This window comes from Pezoporus occidentalis, unplaced genomic scaffold (genome assembly GCF_034315485.1).
Source record: "Pezoporus occidentalis ecotype Australia unplaced genomic scaffold, CSIRO_AGI_Poc_V1 ctg11, whole genome shotgun sequence".
In the NCBI taxonomy this organism is placed as follows: Eukaryota; Metazoa; Chordata; class Aves; order Psittaciformes; family Psittacidae; genus Pezoporus; species Pezoporus occidentalis.
Window position 1 is genome coordinate 2,966,645 of NW_026912886.1, and position 25,510 is coordinate 2,992,154.

The following is a 25,510-nucleotide window of genomic DNA, read 5'->3' on the forward strand; positions in this document are numbered from 1 at the left end:
GCACAGTTGAACCTCGCACTTTTGTTTGTACACGTAAAGTACCTCATACAGTAAAATGCTTTAAAAGCTGGCTGTGTGATGTAGTTTGTTTGCTGTTCTATCAGAATGCTGTGAAACACGTACATTTTGGCTCCCTCAGGGGTTGACAAAGCTGAAAAAAATTCCTGGAAATATGTATCATTCTTCTCATTTACAAATAACTAGAATGAATGAGGTGTACATCTGGGTGGGAAACCCACCAGGAGAGGGGATGTACTGGCATGTGCTAGCTATTTCTCTCTAGCAGCCATAAAAACTATGTTAAGTCAAAAAATACCTGTCACAGACAGATAGCCATGAAAGGAATAATCTTCATCTATCTGTAGGAGTTAAATCTGTAAATTCATACGTAAAGGTCAGAGGTTTGCCAGGATTGGTTAATCCTCAGCTTCTTCACATGTTGAGGAGAGCTGTCCAGTCAATCTCTAGGCAGTCTTGCTTAGATGTGGGGGGGAGGAAGGAGGGTCCTCCTTAGTGGAGAGGTGAGAGACCAAAACCAAGAGTTGGGCTGGAGGTATCAGAAACTGGCTATCTGGAAAAGTAATGTAAGTAGCGCAGACTGTAATTTTGAAAGATGAGGAACCAAAACTTTCAGATGCCAAAGCAATAGATGCTTTCTTGTTACTAATCTAGTATACCTCCTGCCTAGATGGAAACGATTAAATGAGTGGCATGTCTATGAGTTCTAGTTGAGTGAAATTAGAAAAGTGGGGACTTTGGTAATCTCTCTTTATAAAGATACCTTCTTTATCCCAGCTTCCTTGTGCAAGTTGTAAAGGGGCAGCTTAGAATGTTAACTAAAGGAATACTCAAGTGTTTTATGACTTACTCATCCCCTCCAGTCCAGTATTATAAATGACTTTGTGGATAAATTAATACCAATTGCCAAAGAGCCCCATAGATTAGAGCTGCACCATTTTGTCGTACTTGACCCATAATGGTGTATAATTCTTTTAAGATGTGATTTTATTAATGTTTACATTAAATTTTATCCTACAGTTTTTTCCTGGATTAGAGTGACTGATCTGAGAAAAAGTTTACCGTCATTTGTATGCCAAAATTGCTTTTTTAATGTTCTCTCCTAAGTATTTTGCATTAGCTACTTTAAATCACAGTGCGAAATATGGAAGGTTAAAAATACTCCTCAAACAGGGCTTGAAATTCTGTCATAAACATATTCAAATGTGTGGGTTTGCTTTTTCATTAACCTTACTGCCTCTTGTTTCATTTTCTGACTTACTGCTTCAAACTTGTGTGTGTTTGGGGTTTGTGAAGGTATATTCACTACTTGCTATGAATTTGAGCCATTAGAAGCAGAATGCACTAATGTTAATGTTGCATATGCAAATGAAGGGAGGGGTATAGATCTTCTGTAGGGTACAACCTGGAATGAAATAAAGCAATTGAGTTTATATTAATATGAACTGTTGGAAGTTGGAGTTCTGAGCAAATAGAAAAATAGTACTGGTGGTATAAAGGGGCATAGGTTAAGGGTTATAATTTTCTTGCTCAGCTGTTTACATACATAGCCATTACTTCAGAAAAGAACCCCAAATTTATTTTTACAGTGTTTCTTAGTTCTAAAAGAAGTAGGAGTTATTAGGCTTAAATATTTGTCTGGAGAAAATGAGCAATGGGCTGCTCTTGCCAAAACATCTTTCTTGTGTCTTACCATTCTATTTAAAATCTTGAGTTTATTGTTTTAAATTTTGGGTTTTTTTTTTGTTTGTGAGATGTCCATGATACAAAGTTGGCTCTGAAAGAAGATGGTCAAGGCTTTGTTTAGAAAGCGAAAACTGGTATCAAAAGAATAACAGGATCTTTGCTTTATGTTTGTTTCATTTTAAAGATGGCATGGCTTTAATAGCATAAATCAAACCTTAATTCTGGAAGCTATAACTGTAGATGTCTACATCTAGCCAGTTCTAATCAAGTTCACTGCCTGTTCTAAATGATTGTATCTCATAAAACCAACAGAGATGTAACTGGACCATGGAGATGCTCCAAGGGCTGGGAATTATTTATTTATATTTTTTTTTCATGGACCTTCTACATTTTGATTTTACGAGGATTTTAGGTGCCACCTTGTGGACAACGTCATTAATCTTGTATCTCATTAGAGGACACAAGTTGGTGAGGTAGAATAGTAAAATATAATTTCAAATTCTGTCACAGAAATGACTTACATTTACTTTGGAGGATTTTTATTTACTGTATTTTCCCATATTGTTACATGGCCTTCTGACATGTTTCCTTCTTAATTAGTATAGGAATATTCTGTAAGAAATCTCTTAAGTCAAGGAACGTATTTCCATTGGCTTCAATGGCTGTGAGTAAAGCCAAACTCTACTGATCTTACTCCAGAGTTTTACTACTTCATGACTTTTGCAGTTCTTGCTGAAATACCTTTGTTGATCACTCTCAGATCCTGAATGCTGAGCGTGTGTGCATCACAGATCTGGTTCAAATGGCAATTTTTTACATGATATGTGGAACTTTCTGCAATATACAGCTCTTAGTAAAACCAGGTCTTCTAATTAGTAAATTTCCTTTTTCCTTAGCTAGTAAAGATCTAGGTTCTCTTCATATTCCCTCCAAGTGTTTGTTCCCAGTAGTGTTGAATAATACCACCTTTTGTTTAGTAATTTAAAACCTTTCAAATACCATTTTTTGTCATATTTTTTTTACGTTCCTAGTTGAGGGAGAAAAAAAGTGTTTCCCCTTAACTTTAAAAAGAATGCATGAGTGTGCAGGAGCAGTGTGAGCCCCCTCTGATTAGGGGAAAATATAAATTTGTACATCTTCTGCTTATTTTGAGTCAGAGTGTTTTAGCAATATTAATCTGCTTTTATGGGGTTTCTGTATTCTATCCAAGCCGCATTGCTCAAAGCAGGAGATCTCTTTTTCCTTTGACTGGAACTTGGAGTATGGGGTAGTTTGACAGATGGGGGGGAAAAAAAAACCCTGATTTTTGTCAACCTTATCTACAGTGTCAGGAGCAACAAGGGCATACTGATCTGTAAGAGAAGGTGAACCTGGAGCTGAAAATCACAGCAAACCAGACAGACAGTGGCCTTACAAGTACCACCAGTGTGGCGATGGTTGCAACTCAGCCAATAGTCCATCAAGGGAAATACCTACATCAAGCCAGAAAATGAAGCCAGCAGTCAGGACCAGAGTCAGTAACAGGGTGGTACGAGATCCGGCACAGCTGTATCTGCAGTGTAGCTCAGAGAGACAAGTCATGAGGCCCTGATCTTGGAAACACCTTCTGGTAAAAGGAGGGCAGGAGGCATCTGAGCTCTGTGGTTCGAGGCTGGATGGCTGTATTACGAAAGTTAGCCTTGAGCCTGGGCAGCTAACCTCCTGAGAGAGGTACACAAGATCTGAAACAGGGAATAAACAAAACTCAGCTCTGTCGAGTTCAGAGCCTGCAAACGAGGCTAAAGAGGCTGTATCCTGCAGCTGCTAAGCTCTGGTTGTACTGTGTCTAGACACCTTCCAATGGAGTGCAATGCCAGTCCTGTTCTGACTACCAGATACAGCTGCAGCATTAATCTCTCAGAGATGCTCACATTGTGTTTAGGAAGCAGGAAAAAGAACTAATCTGCTTTCCTGGCACAAGCCCTTTTTTGAAACCTTGCTTTCATGATGTGATCATTACATTTCTCTCATCATGCAATGTGGGCTGATTTACCAAACTTATGTTATCCAATTTGTATTACACTGATACCGATTTCACTGGAAATGAACTTAAGCAGCCTCAGGCGCAGAATTGCAAACCTGAAATGAGCCAAAAAATCTTCTGGTTTCACTTTCTGCTTCTCTCATAAGTTGTCTTTTATGTTCAGTTTCCCAAGACGTTATTCAACCTAATTATTTGCCTAATTTTCCTGTTTTCAGTTGCAGTGGAATTGAGTCTCAGTGATGGACATGATTCCCCAGTTCTTCGCATTCTCACTAACAGTTTTTCTTAGCTTCCACAGTTGTGTTCTAGGCTGTGTGTTAAATGACACCAGTATTTTTGTGTTGCACTGGGGACCAGCAAGGCCTGCTGCTTTTTTTTGTGGGATCAGTGGAAAAGGAATTGTTTCAGAACGGGTCTCCAAATCTAAGGAATTTAATAAAATGAATTCCTCATAAGTTTCTTTGTCAAAAGGCTAAACTGGATTACATGTGTACATCTAGATGTTGCCTTACCCAAATGGATGTTAGATGGACGAATGAGAGATCAATGAAGCAGCAAAGCTTGTGTTCAGATTTCATACTTTATAAAAGGTGGGCGTAGTGCTTGCTAAATTAGTTTAGATCTTGTATCAGTTCCTGAAAATTCCTGTGATAAATCCTGTAGTTAGTGATGGTTCTGTTTATGCATGAGAGAGAAAGCTGTAAACAAATTAAAGGAGTCAGTATGCAGTTAGGCCTTGGGAGCATATGTGCAAACTTTAGCTTGAGAAATTGCAAACAAGTTCTGTGAATACATCACAGAAAGGGAACAGATACCATCGCTAAAAATGCATGTGAAACCTTCTCAGACTTACTGGGGCAAAGCATAGCTAACCTCTGAAACAGCAAGACTGGCATGGTTCTTCAGAGCGTTGAAGGCAAGATCTTAATGAGGAAACTAGTGTGTAAGACTAGAAAGGCAAATATTTACAGCTTTAGCTTGCAGCTTCTGTCACAGACAGGAAAAAAAAAACCCAGTGTTGTGTGTTATAGACAACAATGGTTACATACTAAATGCATTGCTAAAAAGTCAATTGTAGTGTTTGCAAGTATGAATTTGACATTGAGGTGGGTACACCTGTTGGGTGAATTAGGATTGATAAAACAAATCTTCTGGTTTTGGCTACAACAGCAGTTGTTTCCAGTGGCAAAAGCATAAGAGATGAAGGTATCTGTGACCACCGAGGATAAAAGGCTGCTGGTGATAGCATTACTTATTTTTTTCTCATCTCATTGTTTTGCAGTTGTCCTGGTGGGCTTGAGGCTTGTGCATCTTAAAACAAAATTTGATGACTAAAAAGTAGAATCATAAAACAACCGAGAAAATGAACGTTATGTGCCTTTAAAGTTCAAGACTTTTATAAGGCTTAATACAGATGAGGAGTCCCCATAGAGACCTAAGTTGTTGTCTGAGGTGAAAGGTCTCTGAACAGACATTAATCATGCTGCATTTATGGTACAATAAATCCCACAACTTTAAACTGAAAATCCTCCACGCTTATAAAGGGCTGTGAGGTAAACTGTGATTTCAGCAAGCTATTCCTGGTGAATCAAGAACAGTAAATCATGCCTACTCTTGTATCTTTTGTAGATGTCATTTCACTGGAGACTGGAGCTAATTCCTAGGCCTAACTCCTGCTGATTTTTAAGGGAGCCTTTGCACTGATTTCAGTGGGATTTGGATCAAGAGTAGCTGATGTAATACAAATATGTTTCTCCATGAAGTAGATAGTTGGGCAAATTTTGGAATATCTGACCCCTTACTGCACAGATACATTTATTAAATGGGGGGGAGAGGAGGGACCAGGATTAGAGGAGATTCAGACAAAAACATTCTCCCTAATAGTTTCAAAGCTCCTTGCATAGTCTTGGCACATGAACCCACTGTATTCACTCAGCTGTGTCTAGACCATGGTTACTAGGTGAGACATTTTATGTGAGATAATACACCATCTTTTACCATGATTGCACTACAAGGTAGCTAAAAAAAAAAGAGATCCAGTGTCCACTAGAGTTACATCATGAGGAGGTCTGGGCTACTCAAAGGAAGGAGTTGGACACACTGAGTGTAACTGAGCACTGGTGAGAAAATCAAACACCAGCTTTTGTTGCTGAGCAGCTTTATGCTGTGACTGACTTCATCCCTGAATGTTTTTGAATGGGAAGGAGAAAGAAGAATCCATTTAGAGACTGAGGAGGAAAACCAAGGAATGCCTGTAAAGGTGTAGGGCAGAGTACTTTCTAAATATGTAATGGATCAGACTTGTGTTGTCTGGTAACTTCTCCTGAGTCACGAATCAAAGGAATATGTTAGGAGTAAAGGTGTCTGGTAATTTGACAAGCTCTTTTATGCTGTAACCCCAGATGTCCCTCTGTGAAAGTGGCTTAATAACAGTAATTCATGCAATGGCATGAAGTAGCTCATGTAATTTTTAATTGTCAATAATTTATGCTATGTTATCTGTATGCAGTTTTTTAAGAGCTTTTATTTCTGTTATGTTCCTGCCCAAAGGCCTTTCAATTCTGAATGACAGTCTGACTGCCAGCAAATGAGTTCCTCACCAAATGTATACTGTTCTCTTGCATTGGGTAGGTCAGAAAAAGGCACACTGCATGAAAACATTCCGGTGTTGAACTTATATATAAAGCAGAGCTCTCTGTATAAGTGAACTTACATTGGTGCTCAGAATTTGCTTATAGGAGTGAGAAAATGGAAAAGCTGATACATCCCAAAGCCACTAAATAAAATTCAACCATGTTAATGCAATAAAAACTTTGCAGTATATGTTTGTCGAATCATGGAATAGTGGACATTGCAAAATACAGTTGTTGAATTAATTTATTCTGATTTCCTCTATTGTGGGATTTCCAAATCATGTCTGTTTAAAAAATTACAGCATCTCTAAGACCAAAATGCTGTTAACTAGAAATGAGAGTGAAGATTTAACAAGAGAATAAATGCCTTGTCTGTCTTGAACAAGATGCACAAAGGAAACAAATAGTATGTTTGGGAAAAGCGAGTGTCTTTTAAATATCTCCCAGTTATCTGCTTAAGCATTTAAGGTGAGCAATTAAAATAAACCAAAGTCAAAAAACGCCCAACAGTATTTGCTTTACAAATACATTAAGTTGAGCAAATATTAGGAGGATGACATTCACAAAGAAGAAACTGCAGTTTAATTAGCTTGTGTCTGGGCTCTCTTAGCTTTCCTCTGTGTCTTCTTCCCCTTTACAGTATTCTCTGTAAACACAAATGACCATGTACATGTTCAAAAACATTACTAAGCTATGGTAACTAGATCGGGCTATATTCTGTATCCATTTGAAATGAAGCATATGAAAGAAAAGAAAAGAAAAAAACCCCACTGTTGAATTAGTGCTCTCAAGAATGTAAGTAGTATATCAACAAGCAGTGACAGCAGGGCGGTGATGATCAGTTCTCTCACGCACACATACACACACACCCCAATGCAGTGAGAAAGTGTTGCTTATAGCATAAAAAGTGTCAAAATGAATAATACCAGATGTATGCAATGATACGTTCTCAGGATCAAGAAGAGCACCAAGAGGAGAAGCTTTATGGATGTTAGATGGCTGTTCCTCCAAAGGCCACTTTCAGCTGCAAAGATTCTTACAGATGTCAGTGAACTTAAGTTAAAATATATATAGCATATTCTGAACTTTAAGTACTGGAAGGAGAACTTCTGATAAAGTATTTGTCAATGTTTTGTCTGTAAATTAGAATAGGGAAATATTGTTCATTGTACGTTTGAAGAAGCAGAAAATACAAGTTATTAGAAGAGCATTAGAAATGTAGTTAAACTGCTATTGAAATGTCATTCCTACAGGTCAGTGTTCTATAATTGGAGTCTAGTTAATAAATCAGCTGATGCACAAACCAGAAAGAAATTAGTCTCACATTCCCATAGCTGTGTTGGCCCTACAGTGCTAGGGAAAATGAGACTTTTTTCTGGTTTCTGCATCAACAGAGTTTCTAGCTTGGTTCTGCATGCAAAACAATTTTCTTGGAGTGACACATCAATAGCAGCTTTAAGTTTGGATACAGGAAACCAAGTAAAATAGTGCTATAATGGAGGCATGGTCTGGGATTTACGTCTGGAAGGAATTTTGGGTTCTCCGACAGACCTCCAGTGTGACTGCAGGTTGTTCTAGCAATCTTACTCTTTCAGATTTAAAAACAATCTGAAAAGGCAGCTGCTCATTCATCACCTTCTGACCGTGACCGTGGGTGATTTAATTTGCGGCTCTTGAACAGCTCAATCACTGGTTGGGTCTTTGTTGTGAGTGGTGGTGGACTGTGGTGTTCGGAGGGTGGCTTGATAGCTGTATCTCTATGTGTGGGCTGTAGGGTCTTCTTTGTCAGAAATTCTGGGGTTTTCTGTGTTTCTGGTATTCTGCTGTGGGATATGGTGTTGCGATATCTCATGGTGCTAGGTGGGTCAGCTGTGTCATGTTTTTACAGGGCTTGGGGGAATGTCTTGTCACTAATGCCTAGGTGCAGTGATGCCTGTAACCACAAGCCCTGACTCAGGCATTTCTGTGCTTTGCACAAATAAAACCATTTTTTATTTTGAGAAACACAGAGTTTTTAATTATATGCAGTTACTTTTCTGCTTTTTAGTAACTTAAAGATAGTGCTGTCATATTCAAGTGTCTGCTGCTTGTCTTGAAAGTGTCTCTTGAGGATCTGGAGCATCCCCTCTAGCCAACTCAAATTGAAACTTGTATTCTTGAAGTAAATACCATGCAGTTTGTCTGTATGCTGTTTAGCTGCCAACCATTCCAGCTGCTTGTGCACGTGCAGTCACAAATTCCTACTTATCCCCAGGCTATACTTAGGCCATAAGCAGTATAAAAATTCCAGGACATCAAATCTCTTCCTTGGCTTGCTGATGGAGTGCTTTGTATGTTGTGCTAAAACAGAAGCTGATTTATAGATAAGTTGTTTTTTAATGAAACTGTTATAAAGATATACAGCAGCATTGGTTTTGTAAAAATGTAGTTATATTTGTGGTCAGTGAAGAAGTCTCTAATTTAGCATCCCTGCTATTGGGAAGCTTTTTTATGCATTGTACAAATGGCTATCTCAGCTAAGTGAGGTAAGTGTCCTGGGGCAACAGTCTGTATGTGATGTGTCCATTTCATTACTGGTTGAATTAAGAGAACATCTTCCTTCTGATGTGCAAGGTTTGGGAGTAAAAACAACAGACTATATGGAGAAGTTATATGACATGGCAAGAAAAGCTGTAGGAAGCTGTTTATTAAAACGAGGGTGAAGAAGGTCAAAGATTACTCTTAACAGCAGAACCATGAATAATGTAGAGCAGAGGTTAGTTAGAAAGTTAAGGCTCCAGCATGTGATAGAATGACCAAGAAGGATGGAGGAATTGTCTTGTTGTTTACATGCTTTTAGGACCTTTAAACTTTAAGTGGCTCTAATTTTCCCTTTATCTGATAAGAACCTTGGCTTTTTCTTCTATTAAATTGTTGCTGTATTTCTAGCTCAGTACAACATCTTTCTTGACTTTCAGCTTTAGTGTGCTCATAGATTTTGGAAATGATATCTTTGTGCTTGAACAAACAATTTTTTGGTAGACCCGGATTTATTCAGGTAGACCTGCATTAATTTCATTTATTTTGAATGTTTTCCATCAAATCACTGCATTTCAGAAAATATGTGATAAGTTTCTGTTCTACTGGCTCATTTCATTCTTACCTGAAAGAGAACGATAAGTTCTGGTTTGCATGAGCCATTTAATATAGGTAGATGATAAGTGTTCATTATAAATATAAAGTCTGTAAATACCAGCCAGCGTGGTCAACAAACAGAAATGTTTCTGTAAAAGAAGAGAGTCTTTACAGTATGTACACTTTTAAAATGCAGTAAAATAGAATTACTTCTTTTTTCTGATTTGTGTCAAATCTTTAACATTTTTCTACCTTTTAATATACATTATTTTAAATTATTTTTTTATTGTTTTACAATATCTTGTCCAAGTGGCTGTTACAGAGTGGGTTGAAGATTTTCTGCTCGTTAAGGTGGAGAATCACTTTTATAACTTTCTAGATGCAGTATAAAGACTTTCTAGAAGCCTCTTTTGGTGAGAATAGGCTCAGTGCTCAATTTGAGAGGAGATTAAAAGGGCATTTATATATAAAGTAGTTATGGTTTTCTGAAAAACCCTATTTGGGTTATAACAAAATCATAGCTTATCACCTCGTTTCTCACTAGCAGGTACAGGAACTATATTGTTAAGAGATTCTTTCAGCTGAGGAGAGTGTAATCAGCAATGATCAATGCATTAGTGTTCTTCAGTGTGTTCTCATATTTTTGGTAACAGGCTGTAAAAACCCTTTGGCTAGCTTGAAATCCCCAAGTCTGTGAGCCCTTTGTTTTTTATTGCCTTTTTCCATGCAGAAGAACAAGGGAAGAAGCTGCTGAAATGCTGAATCACAAAATCGTTTCAGGATTGAATGTTCTCTGAAAGTCAAACTGTTCTCAGTTGTTATGTCCAAAGTCTGCAGCTGTAAGATCTTGGAAAAAGAAATCTTACTTTATTTTGCAGAGCATTGGCTGTGACGACTATCTGGGTTCAGACAAGGTGATTGACAAGTGTGGAATATGTGGAGGGGACAACACTGCTTGCAAGGTTGTGTCTGGAGTTTTCAAACACACGCTAACAAATCTTGGCTACCACAAGATAGTGGAAATTCCTGAAGGAGCTACTAAAATCAACATTACTGAGATGTCAAAGAGCAACAACTATTTGGGTAAGTTGCATCTCAGTGAATAAAGCATTCTTTGTGTGCTGCTGCAACTGGGTGGAGGTCATGCCAGGAAAGGCATTCTACGCAGTGTGAATGCCTTCTCCAGAGGAGAGAAAGAAAATAAATCATGAAACAGGCATTTCGATCAGAACTAACTGGCAGTTTAGAATTCTGGCTTGATCTTGCACGACCAGTACCATAGACCTGTTACCATCTCTTTCCCTGTCCATCTGACTTGGCTTTGGTGTTTCCTGTTAGCTGGTTCCGCTCTGGTGATTCCACTTCCCGTATCATTAACCTTCTCTGAGCAGTCAAGAATCCAGCCACGTGGCATGCTTATATGTAACGTGTATCAAGCCTGTTTGAAGAGAAGAACCTCTTCCGACTGCTTAAAAATTTCAGTTCTTTTAAAGCGTAAGTGTATCAAAATTGCATTGAGATAGTGTGATACTGAGGTGGTATCTGCAGAATGAAAGGTTATTTGTACAATTCTTTATTCTGAGGCAGGTACTTAATTCAAACCATAGAGAATCCTGAAATAGTTATATTAACATCTGTCTAGCATGCTGCAAATTAGAGATCATGTGGAATTTCTGCAAATCTGTGTGTTTTGTGTGCATTTCTGAACACAACAGTTACAGCGTTAACATAAATGTGGTTACAACATTCCCTATTGTAACCTCTCATGTTCCTAGGTTACAAAGTCCTTAGTGTGCCTACATTTGTGCTTTTGTTTTGGAGCTAATTCTGCTGAGTGGACTGGAGAGAGAAGAGTTGGTTAAGATTGGTAAAACCTGCCCCTCTCTCTTTTCTCGTTACCTATCAGTCTATCGTTAGATCTGTCTTAAAAATAACAGAGCTGCATGAGGCCTCTCTTGCTACCTTGGTGTAATTATTACTAGTACTGTGTAGCTGTACTGTTTCAAATCCCAGTACTCCTGTTAGACAGCTGCTTTGTGTCATTTCTAGCTGGTAAGCATCTCAACTACTGCTCACGTTTAAGGAAGGAAAGTGCTCATTATTGAATTGCTTCTCTTTTCTGCTTTCTTGTCCTTCATTCCTGCTAGAGCTGTAACTAGTTCTACTGAAACGTTTATGATGGGAAACAGTCTGAACTGTAATGTGAGCTCCATAATTTTACCAAAAAAGTGACTCTTCAAACAGTCCAAGAAAAACAAATGCGCTGGACCTGTTATAGTGTGCTCTTATCAGTTCTAATTTGTCTTGGTTTCATCCAGATGTGGTTTTGATATGCTAGATACACCTGTGTACACTAGCATTCATTTCTTCATGTGAGCAATTTATACAGCATCCAACAATACTGATTTTTTGATGATGAAATAGAGCAGTAATTCTGTCTAAAGAGCTTTCACAGATGCTTGTACATACTATAGAAAATGGGTGCGAACACAGTTCACTTGGCAGGACAGTGGAAGTAGCCATGTTACTAATACATAAAATCATGGAGTTGAATATAATTTTTCTGTCAGATTTACAGAAAAATGTCCTTAACATATTAAAATGTCCTGAACCACTTGAACAGTTTTGGAAAGGGCAGGACAGAAAAGGACATTCAAGCATTTTTTTGCTTAAAAATAACCAGGCTGTTGGCATGTATGGGAAAGTGGCAACGTTTCTCTTTCCCATGCTACTACTTATCTCTTTATCCCCTGAGCTTCATATGTTACATTTTAAAGCTGTTGATATGGATTTAGTCTGCTAAATTTGTCGGCTCCATCCTCTGTTAGGAATTCTTGAGGTTGTAGTTCCAGCTAGAAGAGCTCCAGTCTCTCTACTTACACTTGGTTTATTGAGGCAGGTAAGTTGCACCAGGACAGAAATGAACATGTTCTAACAGAGCAGAAAACTGCAACTAAAGAAAGGTTTATCAAGCACTTTGCTGCACAAGTGTAATGGTAAGTGGGAGGTGTTTTTTTAGCATATCGGTACTCACAAATTTCTCACTGATAAAACAGCACTCAGTATTCAGACATGCACATTTTTATAGAGCACATAACAATAGCAGAGCTGGGAAGCTTGAAAACTCAGATCTGGTGTTTACTGTTTTCCCCATATTTATAAGCCGAAAGAAGTCTTGAACTTTAAAAATAATTTAAAAGTCCCTTAAACTCATTCTTATGCTGCAGCTGCAGCAGCAACAACAGCAAAGCCAACCCAGCAGCCATTCCTTTGGTCATGTAGTTGAGTGCTTTGCAAAATGGAAGTTTCAGGTCCCTATTCTGTCATAGTCCAGCTGCAGCCATCAGAGCTGCTTGTAAACAACACTCTTGGTGCAAGGCATGTAAGCTAGTTGCTTTTGCTTTTCCTGACATTTTGCACATTTTATGGTTTCTTCAGTGCAAAATTGTAAGTCAGCTCGAGGTCACTGAAGTTGTTTTGGAAGATGAGAGCAGATGTTTCTGGGTATCTGAGTTATCCTGCTTCTATTTGTTCAGGAGGCTGTCTTCAGTATTCATGTGTTTTCACTAAACAATTTTTACAAAGCTCCACACCTTTTCACTGCTTTGTCAAAAGTACCAAGCAAGTAAGCAGTCAGGAAAGTGTGTTTTCACAGGGAGGTATTTCTGTAAAATCAAGAAGTGTTGGAAAAAGCAGGCAAGAATGTGACATTTCTTACTCAAAGAGTTTCAAACTTGATCAAGTCATCCAGACTTTTGGATGCTTCTCCATACTGCTTTTGTAGTAATCAGTTGCTCATTGCTTCAAAGCCTATGACCGTCATAAAAAAGCATATTTCTAATTATGATGCTTAATCTGATGGTAGTTTATTAAGGCTTGCTAATTCTAAGTACTGCGATTTTGTTCTTTGCACACAAGTTTGAGTGCAGAACAGAATTTATAAGCTCTTGTTACTTCGACACTTCTGTTAAAAGAAAAAAACATGGCAGTGGTATATGAAGCTTTTAGTGTTTCTGGAACATGTCATTATCAGGGTAATCTGAATATCCATTAGATTAGACTGTTTTGGTGTTGGTTCAACCAGTTGTTCGTGTAACTTTATAACTAACTTTTCACAAAGCCCACAAAACCATCAATTTCTTGTGCATTTAGCGACCTATACTATTTTACTTCTGTATACCTTAAAAGCTTTCAGCAATGTTGTTTCTGGTTTCTTCTGCTTATGTTTTGTTTCTTTTTTAGGTGTTCTCCTATTTTTGAATGAGTGAATTTCATATGGCACAAACACAATCTTTCCCCTGCCTTTCCTCCTGCCCGTGTGCATGTTTTCCATTTAGGTTTTCCATTTCTTGAAGATCTTTAGGAAGAGTGTCGATCTGATAAAGAAAAATACTCAAATTGAGAATGGCCTGTAACATTAACTGGTGTTTCTTAGGGAGCCAAGCTGAACTACCTCTAATGGAGCCATAAGACAGATCAGAAATTCCCCAGGAAACATCTTGTACTTTTTCTTGTGTGTGTTTGGAAAGAAAGCAGTCCAGTTTTAGACTGCTAAATAATACCTAGTAACTATCAATAATGTATTGGTATGTATATTTAGTATATGTTTTTACAGTAAGAAGCAAAAGCTGCGTATTACAATTCAGGTTTAGACTCTAAAAAATGTAAACAAGGGTATAGGCTGTACAGTCTTGAGCTATTCATGGAATGACTTCTCCAAGTAGTTTTCAGCAATATTTTCTTACTGGCTGATGTGTTAGACCTTTCGGCAACAGAACTGCTGACCTTGGACAGACTTTTCCATTGGCAGAGCACTTCTATCACATGCTTTTGTACAGAAAAAAGACAAAGACATATTTTTTATCCCAATGGTAATCATCATCTGGCCAGTTCTCATACACTGAAATGGGAAGCTTGCCACTGAATTAACTAGGGCCATAATATCTTAAGTGGGACCAGTATGTTACAGCACTTACGCTGAAAAACATGTGGTTTTGAGTATAAATGCTTGAACATCTTTGGGATTGGGATTTGGGATAATGACAAAATTTTGAAGCCAATTGACTTCAATCTGAAATGATTTGAAAGGTGCTTTTTTGCATGTTGGGTCTTAAGAACCTAATTCAAAGAACCTGGTTGTTATCTGTATCCTCAAAAGCAAGATAATCTGATGGGAAAGAGGTATCAATAGTAAAAGTTGAAATTTACCTTAAGAGTGAAAGATACAATTGTTGAAAATGTCTTAGTTCTGAAATACATTTACCATGTGTAATGAGCTTACTTTAATTGGAAAGAAGCTGGAGATGTTCTGTAACTCAAGCAACAGTTTGTTTCTAGATCAGTTGTCTGAATCTGGAGTCATAACATTCTCCAAATGATACCAGACATACTACCATTGCTGGCAGTGGAGGTTAGTGAGATATCATATGAAATGGAAGGTATATACATCAGAATTTTGGCAAGTCCCTTAACATTTTGTGCCTTACCTCAATACTGTTCATTGCAAAGCGTATACAGGTACTATTTGTCATGCAAAGATGTTTCACAGTGAAATTTATTTCATTGCTAATTCTAAAGTATTTTTACAGTTCCTCCAGGGAATATGTTATCTATTTCAGTTTTGGTGGGATTAAGTTATTTCAGCCTAAATGAGATAGGAAGATCCTTGGCTCTAATCAATTTACCCTGCTTTCTGTAAAATGATACTTTGCTATTCTAGTGTCCTCTATTAGCACATGCCAGGATACAGTATTTGTGATTAAGAGAAGAGTTACACATTAATACTTAAAAAACAAAACAAAACCCAGCTAAAGTCCAAAAGATGTTAATAGCATTCTTGTGAATATTGGTCTGCCTGGACATGAATATGGATTTAAGGAATTTGTCAAAGAAAGCAGTGGCTGATGCTAAAAGGGCTGTGAAAGAATTTTCTAAAAACCATTTCGATTCAGTATTCCCTGCAGCAGATAACATTGAAACAGTATGTTTCAGGCTGAAATATTGTTAGTAGCTCTGGAGCTTAAAACAACATTTTGAGATCAGTTTAGAGACTCAAATTTACAGAAAACCAAGGAGTTAGATGAGAATACTGGCAGGCAATTTAGAAGATAAACATTGTTAGAAGCGCTGCTATATCACTGTGGTCACATGAAAAGTTTTATAATATAGATTAGAAATTAACTCATTGATTTTCTTTCATGTGGTGCTGATTATATCAGTTAATAAGCTTTAAAATACATTTTATTAATGTTTTAAATTGCTTTTTAAACTTGCTTTTAATATTATTTTTTTTAATTCTTACACAAGATTAAGGGTTTCTGTGCAAAATAACTGCAACAGATACTACATAGTAATATGGAGAAGAGATGATATGTGTTTGATTTTTCAGGGCTTAGAATGAATATACAAGATTATGCCAGAGGAGGAGAGTTCTTCTGTTTTCTCAGTTACTTTATATACAAAGGATCTGCTTATAGTTAACTTCTGTTGCAGTGCTTGGGTGTGTGTTAGGTTCAGTGGCTGTCCCAAAGAAGCTGTGAGAGCTATCAGTGCTCCATTTACAATTCTTACATTTCCATTTAGAAACAATATCTGCAATTTTTTAATTGAGTTTATGAAGCGCTGCAAGCCAAAACTATGCTATTATGTGCATTTTTTGTGATGGACTTGTGAAACCCCCACAAGGACCTCAAAATTGTATTTCTTATGATATATTATTCATTGAGTGCATCCGTATATGAGCTAGTCTGTGCATTAGAGTTGGAGTGTCTCTCTTACATGTACAGCTTTACATGCATTACTTGTAAACTATGTAATTACAATATCTGGGTTAGTATAACTGGGTTTTTTACCTTTTGTCCTTGATCCTCTTGTCTGTTCTCTGCTGGAGTTAAACAACAAAGACATTTTTTCATACAGATGACAATGTGCTCCAAACTGTGAAGAAAAGATCTAAGGAATCACTTCTTAAATAAACTGAAATTAAACACAGCAAGTTCAAACTATAAGGAAATTCCAGAGTACATTATTAATATCTGAAGAGGCAGCTAGAATGTCTACATAAACTCAAGCAGGACATTTTGAATAATGTTGCTAAAGTACACTTCTTATGATGAGCATGGGTTTTCTCTGTTAAAAAGTCACAGCTAGGATGAAGTGTTCACTGTGTTATGTTTTAAGAGTCGTTGTACTTCTGTATACTAACTGTATTCTTCATTATATTCCTTTGCTTAAACAATCCCTTCCTAAAAGGAAGTATTAGCTTACAGGACAGTTGGGATTACTGCTTATGCTTTTTAGCCGCAGGTGTATGTGTGTGTGTGTGTTGTCATGTGAGTTAGTTCATTCTGGGATTTGGAAAGCCTTTTCTGTGGTGGTGCTAAGTAAATATCTAGGAGACACAAAACTGGGGAGCATGTAGGATATTTCACTTGTAAAAGCCTTAATAAGGTTATGAGTTTTGAAAACTATGAGCTAATCATCAAATTTAAAAGAACAAAACCAGATGGAACAGCTTCATGTAATGCATAGGATGGGAGGCAGTCTAAAATCCAGCACTAACACTCCTGAAGCTGTAAAAGGGGGGTCACTTACAACCTGAATCAGTGCCACTTAAAGTCCTTGCAAGTTATGTCACTATTTGGCCATTGGAGTTCAGCCTCTAAAGTGTTTGAGGATCTGTATCCACAGTGTTTGAGGATCATGCATGTGCAGATAAACTACTGAGAATAAAGACTGACACAAGGTTGCTTCTAATACAAGTGTTAAAAACAAGTAGAAGACAGTATGTTAAGACAGTTAGAAATTGTGCAGTAGCTCTTTTTAACACTTCTTACCTGATGTTTGTTACTGTGATGCCTGGGTCTTCATGTACGCACACCTACATTTACATGTCCTTTGAATTATTCTCCTTAAAATAGTTTCAAATTTGTTTTCTGCAGGGAGAGTTTCTTTCACTAAAGAAACGTTCATCTTGTAGCCAGTATATATTACTTGGCTAGGGTGATCACTTACTAAAACCCTTGAAGTTCTTAAGACTTTGGATGAAATTCAACTCTGGTGTTAATGAATTCAACTCCACTGAATTCAAGTTGCATGACAGTCTTACCTAGTCTAATGACCTGTAGTTGAACCAGAATATATCTAGGACATGATTCTTTGCCGACCATGTATTTTTTCAATACTGGTGTGGCTTAAATAATTACATTTTAGAGTTTCTGGCAAGTTTATCTTATTATAGTAAATTCCAAGGTGACCTTTTCCCTTCTGGCTTCATTAAGCAGCCAGCTAATACCTAACTCTGTATAGGGGTCTGTAGGGTTCCAGGCACATTTTGAGAACATGCAAAAGAAATGCCTTCTCAAAGGCTGGTTTATTCTCCTTTATATGTTAAGTGGCAGATCTTTTACTCATGTGGGTGATGGGAGGTACTGGTTAAGCCTGAATGGTTGGGTTAATTTCTGTATCACAGCTTTCCACCACTGTTTCGCAAAACCAACTTCTGCATGTCGGTTGCTGGTGTTTTCACTTAAGTGCTTCTAAATGCAATTCTCCTTTCTTGCTAATTGTGGAAGATCTGCTGAGAGAGAGCCCTAAGTTGGGGTGCTGAGCAAGAAGCCTGGCCTGAGACAGTGGTGGCTTTCCATTCGGCCTGAATCTCAAGGAGAGTTCTCTGTGTTACTGATTTTTGCAGGCAAACAGCTTCCTGGCCTTTCTTTTTTTTTCCCCCTCTGCATCTTGAAGAAGAATCTGAATATATCTTTCCAGCCCCCATTGGCTAGGGTTTTACTTTGCTCGTTGATGACAGCAGTTACGACCAGTTTTGGAACTTGTAGAAATCATGTTTTCATTTCCTGCGTTTCCTAGTTCTGTCATCATTTGACAGAGGTGGTGTCGGATTTTTTCTACCATTTGTTTGTAAGCAGTGTTCTTATAAAAACAGCTATCAATACAGCAGTGCACCAGCTGAGGCCTGCTGTTGCTTTGATGATCTGCCCTGCAAATACATCATTTGAACAGTAGCTACCAGCAGTGAGTCCCATTGAGGTGCTTGTTTCATAAGTTCTGTATTAATTTTTTTTCTCATCCTCTTGAAATATGGAAAGGTTGTTTTGAAAGTAAAGGAAAGGGATAAAATACGCAAAATAGTGAGAAGGCACTCAGGCTGGTTGTTCAGTTTGACTTGTAAAACACCCAGGATTCTGGTTGCTTATACGACTTTGCAACCCCCTTTGGCCTGGAAGCCTCAGGAAAACTGACTGCATATTTTAAATCTTTTCTGCTTCTTGTCAGACCCCAAAATCTTTAATTTTAGCCTTTCTCACCGTGTTTTGATTATACTTCTGTTTCCAGTTATGAGCAGAACCGAAGAACTTGACTGCCAAATTTCAAAGAAAATTCATTAAAAAATGAAAGAGGTGGGCTGTTTGAACAGTTTTTGCTAATCTGAACCCAATTAATGTGAACTTCTTAGATCTCAAATCTTTAAGTTATTGTCCACTTCTAGTTGATGACCAAACCATCAAGTAGTTCATATGAAAATACTTGTTTGAACATTGCAGTGTACAGTGTTTGGAATATCAACATGTGGTTCAAGGCTTCTTAAAAAATCTAAGCTCTTCTGAACGGTATATGTTAATTGAGCATCTTACAATGCATACCTTTCATGGCACTGACCAGTATTTGATAACATCGATTCTCCTCTCACTAATGCTGCTGACTTTCTGCTTGCACTCCGGTCTTCATTTGTCTCTAAGATGGCCAACAAGGGACCATTTATGGAAATGTCATGTACTCTCTGGAAGTCATTTGCTTTCTGAGTTGATTAAAGTCCCTCGTATGTAATCTGTTGCTTAGTTGTCTTAAAGTAAAAACTACGTTAACTAAGGATATTCCTTTACTTAAAGTTTTGACCAGGGTGTAATGATCTTAGCTTGTTAGTCATGGGTCTGATACTATACTTTCCTCTTCTTACTTATTACAAAATTTCATTCAAAATGAATTTTACACTCTGACAGCTATACATAAAGAATGACCAGTGTCAGTCCAGATGCATAAACTATCCATAGGCAAATTCCTGAATCACGTGAAGACACATTTCTTCCTTTTCTTGCCAAGAGGAGAGGTTGTTACTAATTTAAATAGTTGTTCAAATGTTACACAACAAAACCATTATATTTGGTTGGGAACCTGGTTTCAATTGTTGCAGATATTCCTGTACAGCATTCTTTGATTCACTAATCTTATTTTATTCTGAGCAGAATTCTCTTTTGGATAGTGAAAACCCTTTCTTTGTTCCTTAAGTGTCCCTTGATCAGGTCAGATAGAATGTGTTCTTACAGCTTTGACTGATTCTGTAAAAGAAACTTCTTTTTCTTTTTTCCCTGTTGCTTCTCTTATTTGCCTTTGAACTTCTCAGTTTCAGCAGTTTTGTTTCTTACCCTTTTTAAAATCTCTTTTAGTAAAATAATCACCCAGTAGAAATTCTACATGATTAGTGGCTTCATGGTTGGATCCATAAAGAGATTTCATCTGCAGAGAATATTTTTATATTGCAGTATTAAATTCCAAAAGAAATCCAAGTCTTTTCTGATATGCAATATATATAGGGATTTAAAACTTGATTCATAGACTGTGTGATTAAGTTAGTCAAGGGAGATTAAACTTTATCCTTTATTTCTTAACTTGCCCGGTATCTTTGTTTTCTATCCAATATTACTTCACTTTGTGTCAGAAATGTTTGGGTACGTAGAAGCGTTACAGACCCAGTCTTCCTTTCATATTTGTACCTATGGCAGCAGTAGTTACCCCATGGTCATGGCTCCATTTATTTTATATATCTGTGTTAGAATCAAACTTCTGTAGTTCTGAAAACTTTGGTAGTGTCACTGAGAGATCTGGGTCAGGTGAATGTCTGCTGTGGGATTATGAACTGACTTTCACTGAGCTCCTTGGCAAAGGTCACCAGCTCTCACTGCTAACCTAGACATGGTTTAGGGACCCTGAGATAGAAAAACTAAATATCTATTGACCACAGCTAACCACAAAATGCTAATAAGGGTTTTATTAAGGGCATGATAGTCCAGCATCAGCTAATCTCTGTTCAGAAGTTAATACTTAGTCCATCTCATTCACCTATGTTCACCTGCATCAGCACTTTTACCAGAGAAAATACTACACAGCTCTGAGTCTGCATGCAGTCAGTCAGCATAACTGCTGTGGCATGAGACTACAGCTGCTTCTTCCACATCTATAAAACTCTATCTGTAACTGGTACAGAGGAAGGAACATCTGAGTGTAACCTGTGAGGATTGTAATGTAAGGATTCTGTGTAGTAGTTTCACTGAAATTACATGAGGTAAACCTCAGGGAGGACCAAGAGCAGGGCTGTTTGTTGAGCAGGAGGACTCAAACCAAGGCATGAGCATATTTAAATGATAAGCAATACCAGAGCTTTGGAAAACCTGGAAAAGAAATACATTTTTATTGGCAAAACCAGGCCGCATCATCTGTCTTGTAAATTGCTTGTAAGGACCTAAGGCAACAACATCTTCGTGTATAACATGCCTGCAGATGTTCAGTCAGACTGCAGAATAAAGATGCCTTCAGTAAGTATAATTATAAGTTTACTGTTGAATTTCTGTCATAACATTTCATCATTCTCTTCTTGGTTTGTATGCCAGAGCACTGGCGGGATTGATTTTCCCAAAGTGTCTGGCAGAGCTAGAAGATGTTGTTATATATCCAGAGAAATAGTTCCCTCTCATTTTTCTGTTGTTCTTACCAAGTAGTTTTATTTCCCCCTTCCTCAAGCCTAATTAATTCAGGGAAAGGCCAAGCTGAGGGGATTGGCTTGGGCTTAAATTTACATTATAAACAGACAATACATGTCTGCTTATAAAAGAAAACTAAGAAGCATGATGTAGTCTTTAAATTTGTGTTAAGAGATTGTAACTTTCCAACATCATAATTTTCAGTTATATTTTAACAGCGTGAACTTTTGAAACAGTCTCCAGTATCAGTTGAAAGAAGCATGTAGTCTTCAGAATTTAGTGGCTTCTTCAGCCTGTGTTTATTGACACAGTGAAAAATTAATTCTTCCCTTTTCTCTTCTAATAGCACATTAGTTCATTCCAGAAGCTTTTGAGTCTCTAGTTCAAAACAGTACTTCATGGATTATTTTGAAAATGTTCCTACAGTCCTAATGAGCAACAGACCTAGTTTATTATGAACTACCAGTGGTTAGTTCTATTAGAGGGAGATGTTGTGCATTGAAAAGGCAAAGTTTGTCAGTTATGTCTCAGCATTCACTGGTTTATGAAATAGAGGATTCCTTCCTTCCATCCATCTTACTGTGGGCTCAATTATGAGTGGATGTGCAGAAGACACAATTTTGGAGAATTGCAAAGCAAAATAGAGGATTTTATTCCATTCTGATAGTGTGTGAAGAAGTGTCACGTTTGTTATTTAGTGTGCTGCCATGAACCTTGAAGACAGTTTAATTTAAAATAGATAAACATGGGAAACTTTATTAATGTGTTCAGATTAACCTTGAATTACCTTGCACTGATAGTGGCCATTTGGAGTGCTTCTTTACAACAAACTGCATGTGGTAGTTCACATGTCAGAAGAGGTGTGTACACAGAACCCAGGAGGAAGTATATCTGATGACCATACAACAAACAGAAGTAGTGTTTTCACAAGCTATTTTTTTTCACAAGCATCTTTGTTCTTTGCCTTTATTTATCTTCGGTTAATGGACTGTGAAATGAGCATACTAAAGAGTGGAACACAGTGTTACTGTAAAAACAGGCAATTATTTGAGAGATTCAGACACTTGAGAAAACAGCAATGTGACTTTCCGTATGCACCTTGGAAGATGAATGTTAGTTTGTATTTCTTGAGAATGAGGTGGATCTGCCACCTTAGGATGTTTGATGTTCTGTCCTGCCAGAGTTGTGCTCCTGAGATTTTGTTGGCAAAAGTTGAAAGTTAAACTGAGAAATCAAATGAGAATTCTTAAAGTTCATTGCTCTCTGTTGTTTTCCAGAATGTGTGCTATGTCTTTAGTATCTACATTTCCATTGCATACACTTTTGAAGCAAAGGTGAAATCAAATTGAATAGTTTTTTTCTTACCTCGGAAGTCTGTAAAGAATCAGGAGGAAGAAACAAAGTGTGGAAAGGGATGTAGGCTTTTTTTTTTTTTTTTTTAATTTCAATATCATCACTAATGCAGATGGAGCAATAGGAATTTAACACTTTTCTGGAGGTGAAGTGATGAAGGCTCCTTCCAGTCTGCTAGCTTCATCACTTCTTTCAAGCAGAAATCAGTGGTAATATGGTCAGGATTCCAACAAAAATCAGGCATGTTGGAACGCTGCTAGGCTTCAGAATTAGTTAGATGAATGTAGCATCTGCTCATACACAAGTCATCTGTTGCTCCTTCATTCTGGTATACCTATGTCTTAAAATTGGTACAATATTATATATGTAGAGTCAAATTCCTGTTGAAGTTAGATTTTAACAAGAACTGATAACTTATGCATTGCCACCTGCCTGTGCTTTTTCTTTCCTCCTCCAGTATAAAGCAGCCATCCTATGGCTTTCTTCCCTTGAAAACCAGGAAACAGCTTTTAATGTCTGAGTTGCAGTTCTGACCTCTTCTTTTTCTCTCCTTCTAAGGCAGTTCAGTACCACCACTTTCAAGGGTGAAATTTCTGCTCTCCCTAGTGGTGCAGAATAATGGAATATCGGAACTCCTTAGGCCTGCATATGTGCTGACTCTGGCAACTGAAAACCTTAAAAATACACTATGTAGGTAAGGGTTTCAGGCAAATGTTAATGGTAACGTGTTTACTTGGTTTAAAGTGCTTAAGAGTCTGAAGTATAAATTCTGTTTTGGCATGTTGTACATCAGATAAATTATAGTAATCTTTTTCAGAGAACTGGGTTTCACAACAGAGATGAAAATGAGGGTGCTACCAAAGGCATTGAATATTTGCATCCCTAGCAGAAATGACAGTGGATTCAGTTAAATATTTAATTTGAACCTCATAATTGTCATGATGATCCAGCTTTCTCAGAGTCCAAGTGAATATAAGGAAAAAGTCCTAGAACTGATCTGAGGGAATGTGGTAGAGGGCCAGACCTTTCATCTTGTGCGTGGTTCAGCATGCAGAGTGCCTATAAGCAGAGCTGCCTAGGTTTCTTGGTCTTTGAAAGCCTCCAGACTTCAATAGATCATTAAGACGTTCCCGAAGTATTTCAAGACACTGCCTTTTAAAATCAATAATAACGAGCAGTGTAGCTGTTTAAAATTTTAGCTGCTTAAAATGCTTAAAAAACATTCAGCACGGTAAATAGATGCAGAGGGAAGGTGGGAACAGTGACTAAAACTTCTTGCTGTGCAAGGCTGCCCTTCTTCACCTTCTCTCAGTGGTGTTTTGTGTTGAAATCCACTGGTGTATGGGTTTGTATTTCATATCTCCATCCAGAATTTGGCTGTTGAAACAAAAGCTCCTTGGTTCTTTAAGAAAATCGTCACAGAAAGTGCTTCTTATCTTCAAAGTCTTTTTCTGACATTAATTAATTGGATCCTCACAATCCCATCAGCAGGATAAGGAACAGCCTGAAAATGCCCATTAAGAAACCCCTACTGCAGTGAACTGTATTAAACACTTTTGGAGCCTAGCTGGGTCAAGTGTTTTTTCTACTGCCCAAATAACTTTAAAAGTGTTTGAAAAGAAGTGCACAAAAATTAAAAACGCTTTTGAACTTTTGGCAGACTTCTATGCCTGTGTGCTTATGGATGTAAAAAAGCTGCTGTTCAAACAAGCAGGGGCAGATCCTCAGCAGCTTGTAAATTACAATGGTGCCATTGATTTCATTGGAACTGGACTACCTTAGATGAGCTGAAAGGCCTGGCTCTCTGCTTGGGAAGTAAAGCAATATGTAGTAACACCTGATTTGAATAAAAAGCTTTAAACTCTAACAATAATAATACTACTAATAGTAATAATGCCTATAATGAAGATACACTGGCAAACACATGGAATAGATTTTCTGTGAGGCATATTCAAAAGAAAGGCACATTAAATGAATGGAAAAGAAAGGCAAAACAAAATAAAATGATTGGTATGTGTGGATATATCCTGGTATGAAAATGGAAAATATTTTCTCTCTCCACTGAATTGCCAAAAATTCCTTTCTCTCTCAGATGACCATTATCCTAAACTGTGTCTGACAGTAAGTGATTGTAGAGGGCACCAGTTTGTGTTTTAGTATTTAGGGTGGGGTTTATTTCTGTCTTCACTAAAGTTAATCAGAAAATGCTGTTAACCACTGAAGTTATTATGTGGATTTTTGATAGGATTCTAAATGAAAAACATGCAATGTTGAAACTTACTGGACTTGGAGTACATGTGTATCAGTATCACCTGGAAGGATCTTTTATATTTAGTTCACTTTGTCAGTTCATGGTCAGATATTTTCCCTAGAAGTTATGGTCCATAAATAATGTAACCATGTGTAACCATGTATTCAGTTTGGAAGTAAAATAGTTGTTGATCAAGTAGGCTGTGAATTTAAGAGCTCTGAAACAGGGACTGATTCAAAGAAGACAGATACATATATCATACTGAAGCCTATGAAAGTCTTATTTATGTATTCTTTCCCACATATGCTTGGAAGAACATTAATTTAGTTCCTGATGGCAAAATAATTATATAGTTTGTTCCAGTGATAAGTAGTCTCTTCTGTTATCTATTCAGAATCTGGACTCCTCTGTTTTATCTGTACTGCAAACAAAATACTGCCATTAATTAGCCAGACTTACTTCCCGATCTGGGGACAGACTCACAACTTGGACATTTGTTATTTGTTTTCTGTGTTTGCATGAAAAAGTTTGATTAGAGAAAATTTTTATTCTATTAACTTAATAGGTAGCTTGGGAATAAAGGACAATAATAGGATGAGAAGTGATACACTGAAATGATTTGTATTTGGGATAATCCTGTGCTGCTTTTCATGAAATAATT

General features: G+C 37.4%; 1 protein-coding gene across 6 annotated transcripts in view; it reads left to right on the top strand.

Annotated features, from left to right (window-relative positions):
• The window catches only part of THSD4 (thrombospondin type 1 domain containing 4), a 317,288-nt gene that overhangs the window by 247,383 nt on the left and 44,395 nt on the right, over nucleotides 1–25,510 (top strand). For all 6 annotated transcript variants that reach the window (XM_062627009.1, XM_062627000.1, XM_062626986.1 and 3 more), the window contains one exon: nucleotides 10,353–10,557. In XM_062627009.1, coding sequence (XP_062482993.1) covers nucleotides 10,353–10,557 — 205 coding nt within the window. The remainder of the gene's footprint in view (nucleotides 1–10,352; nucleotides 10,558–25,510) is intronic.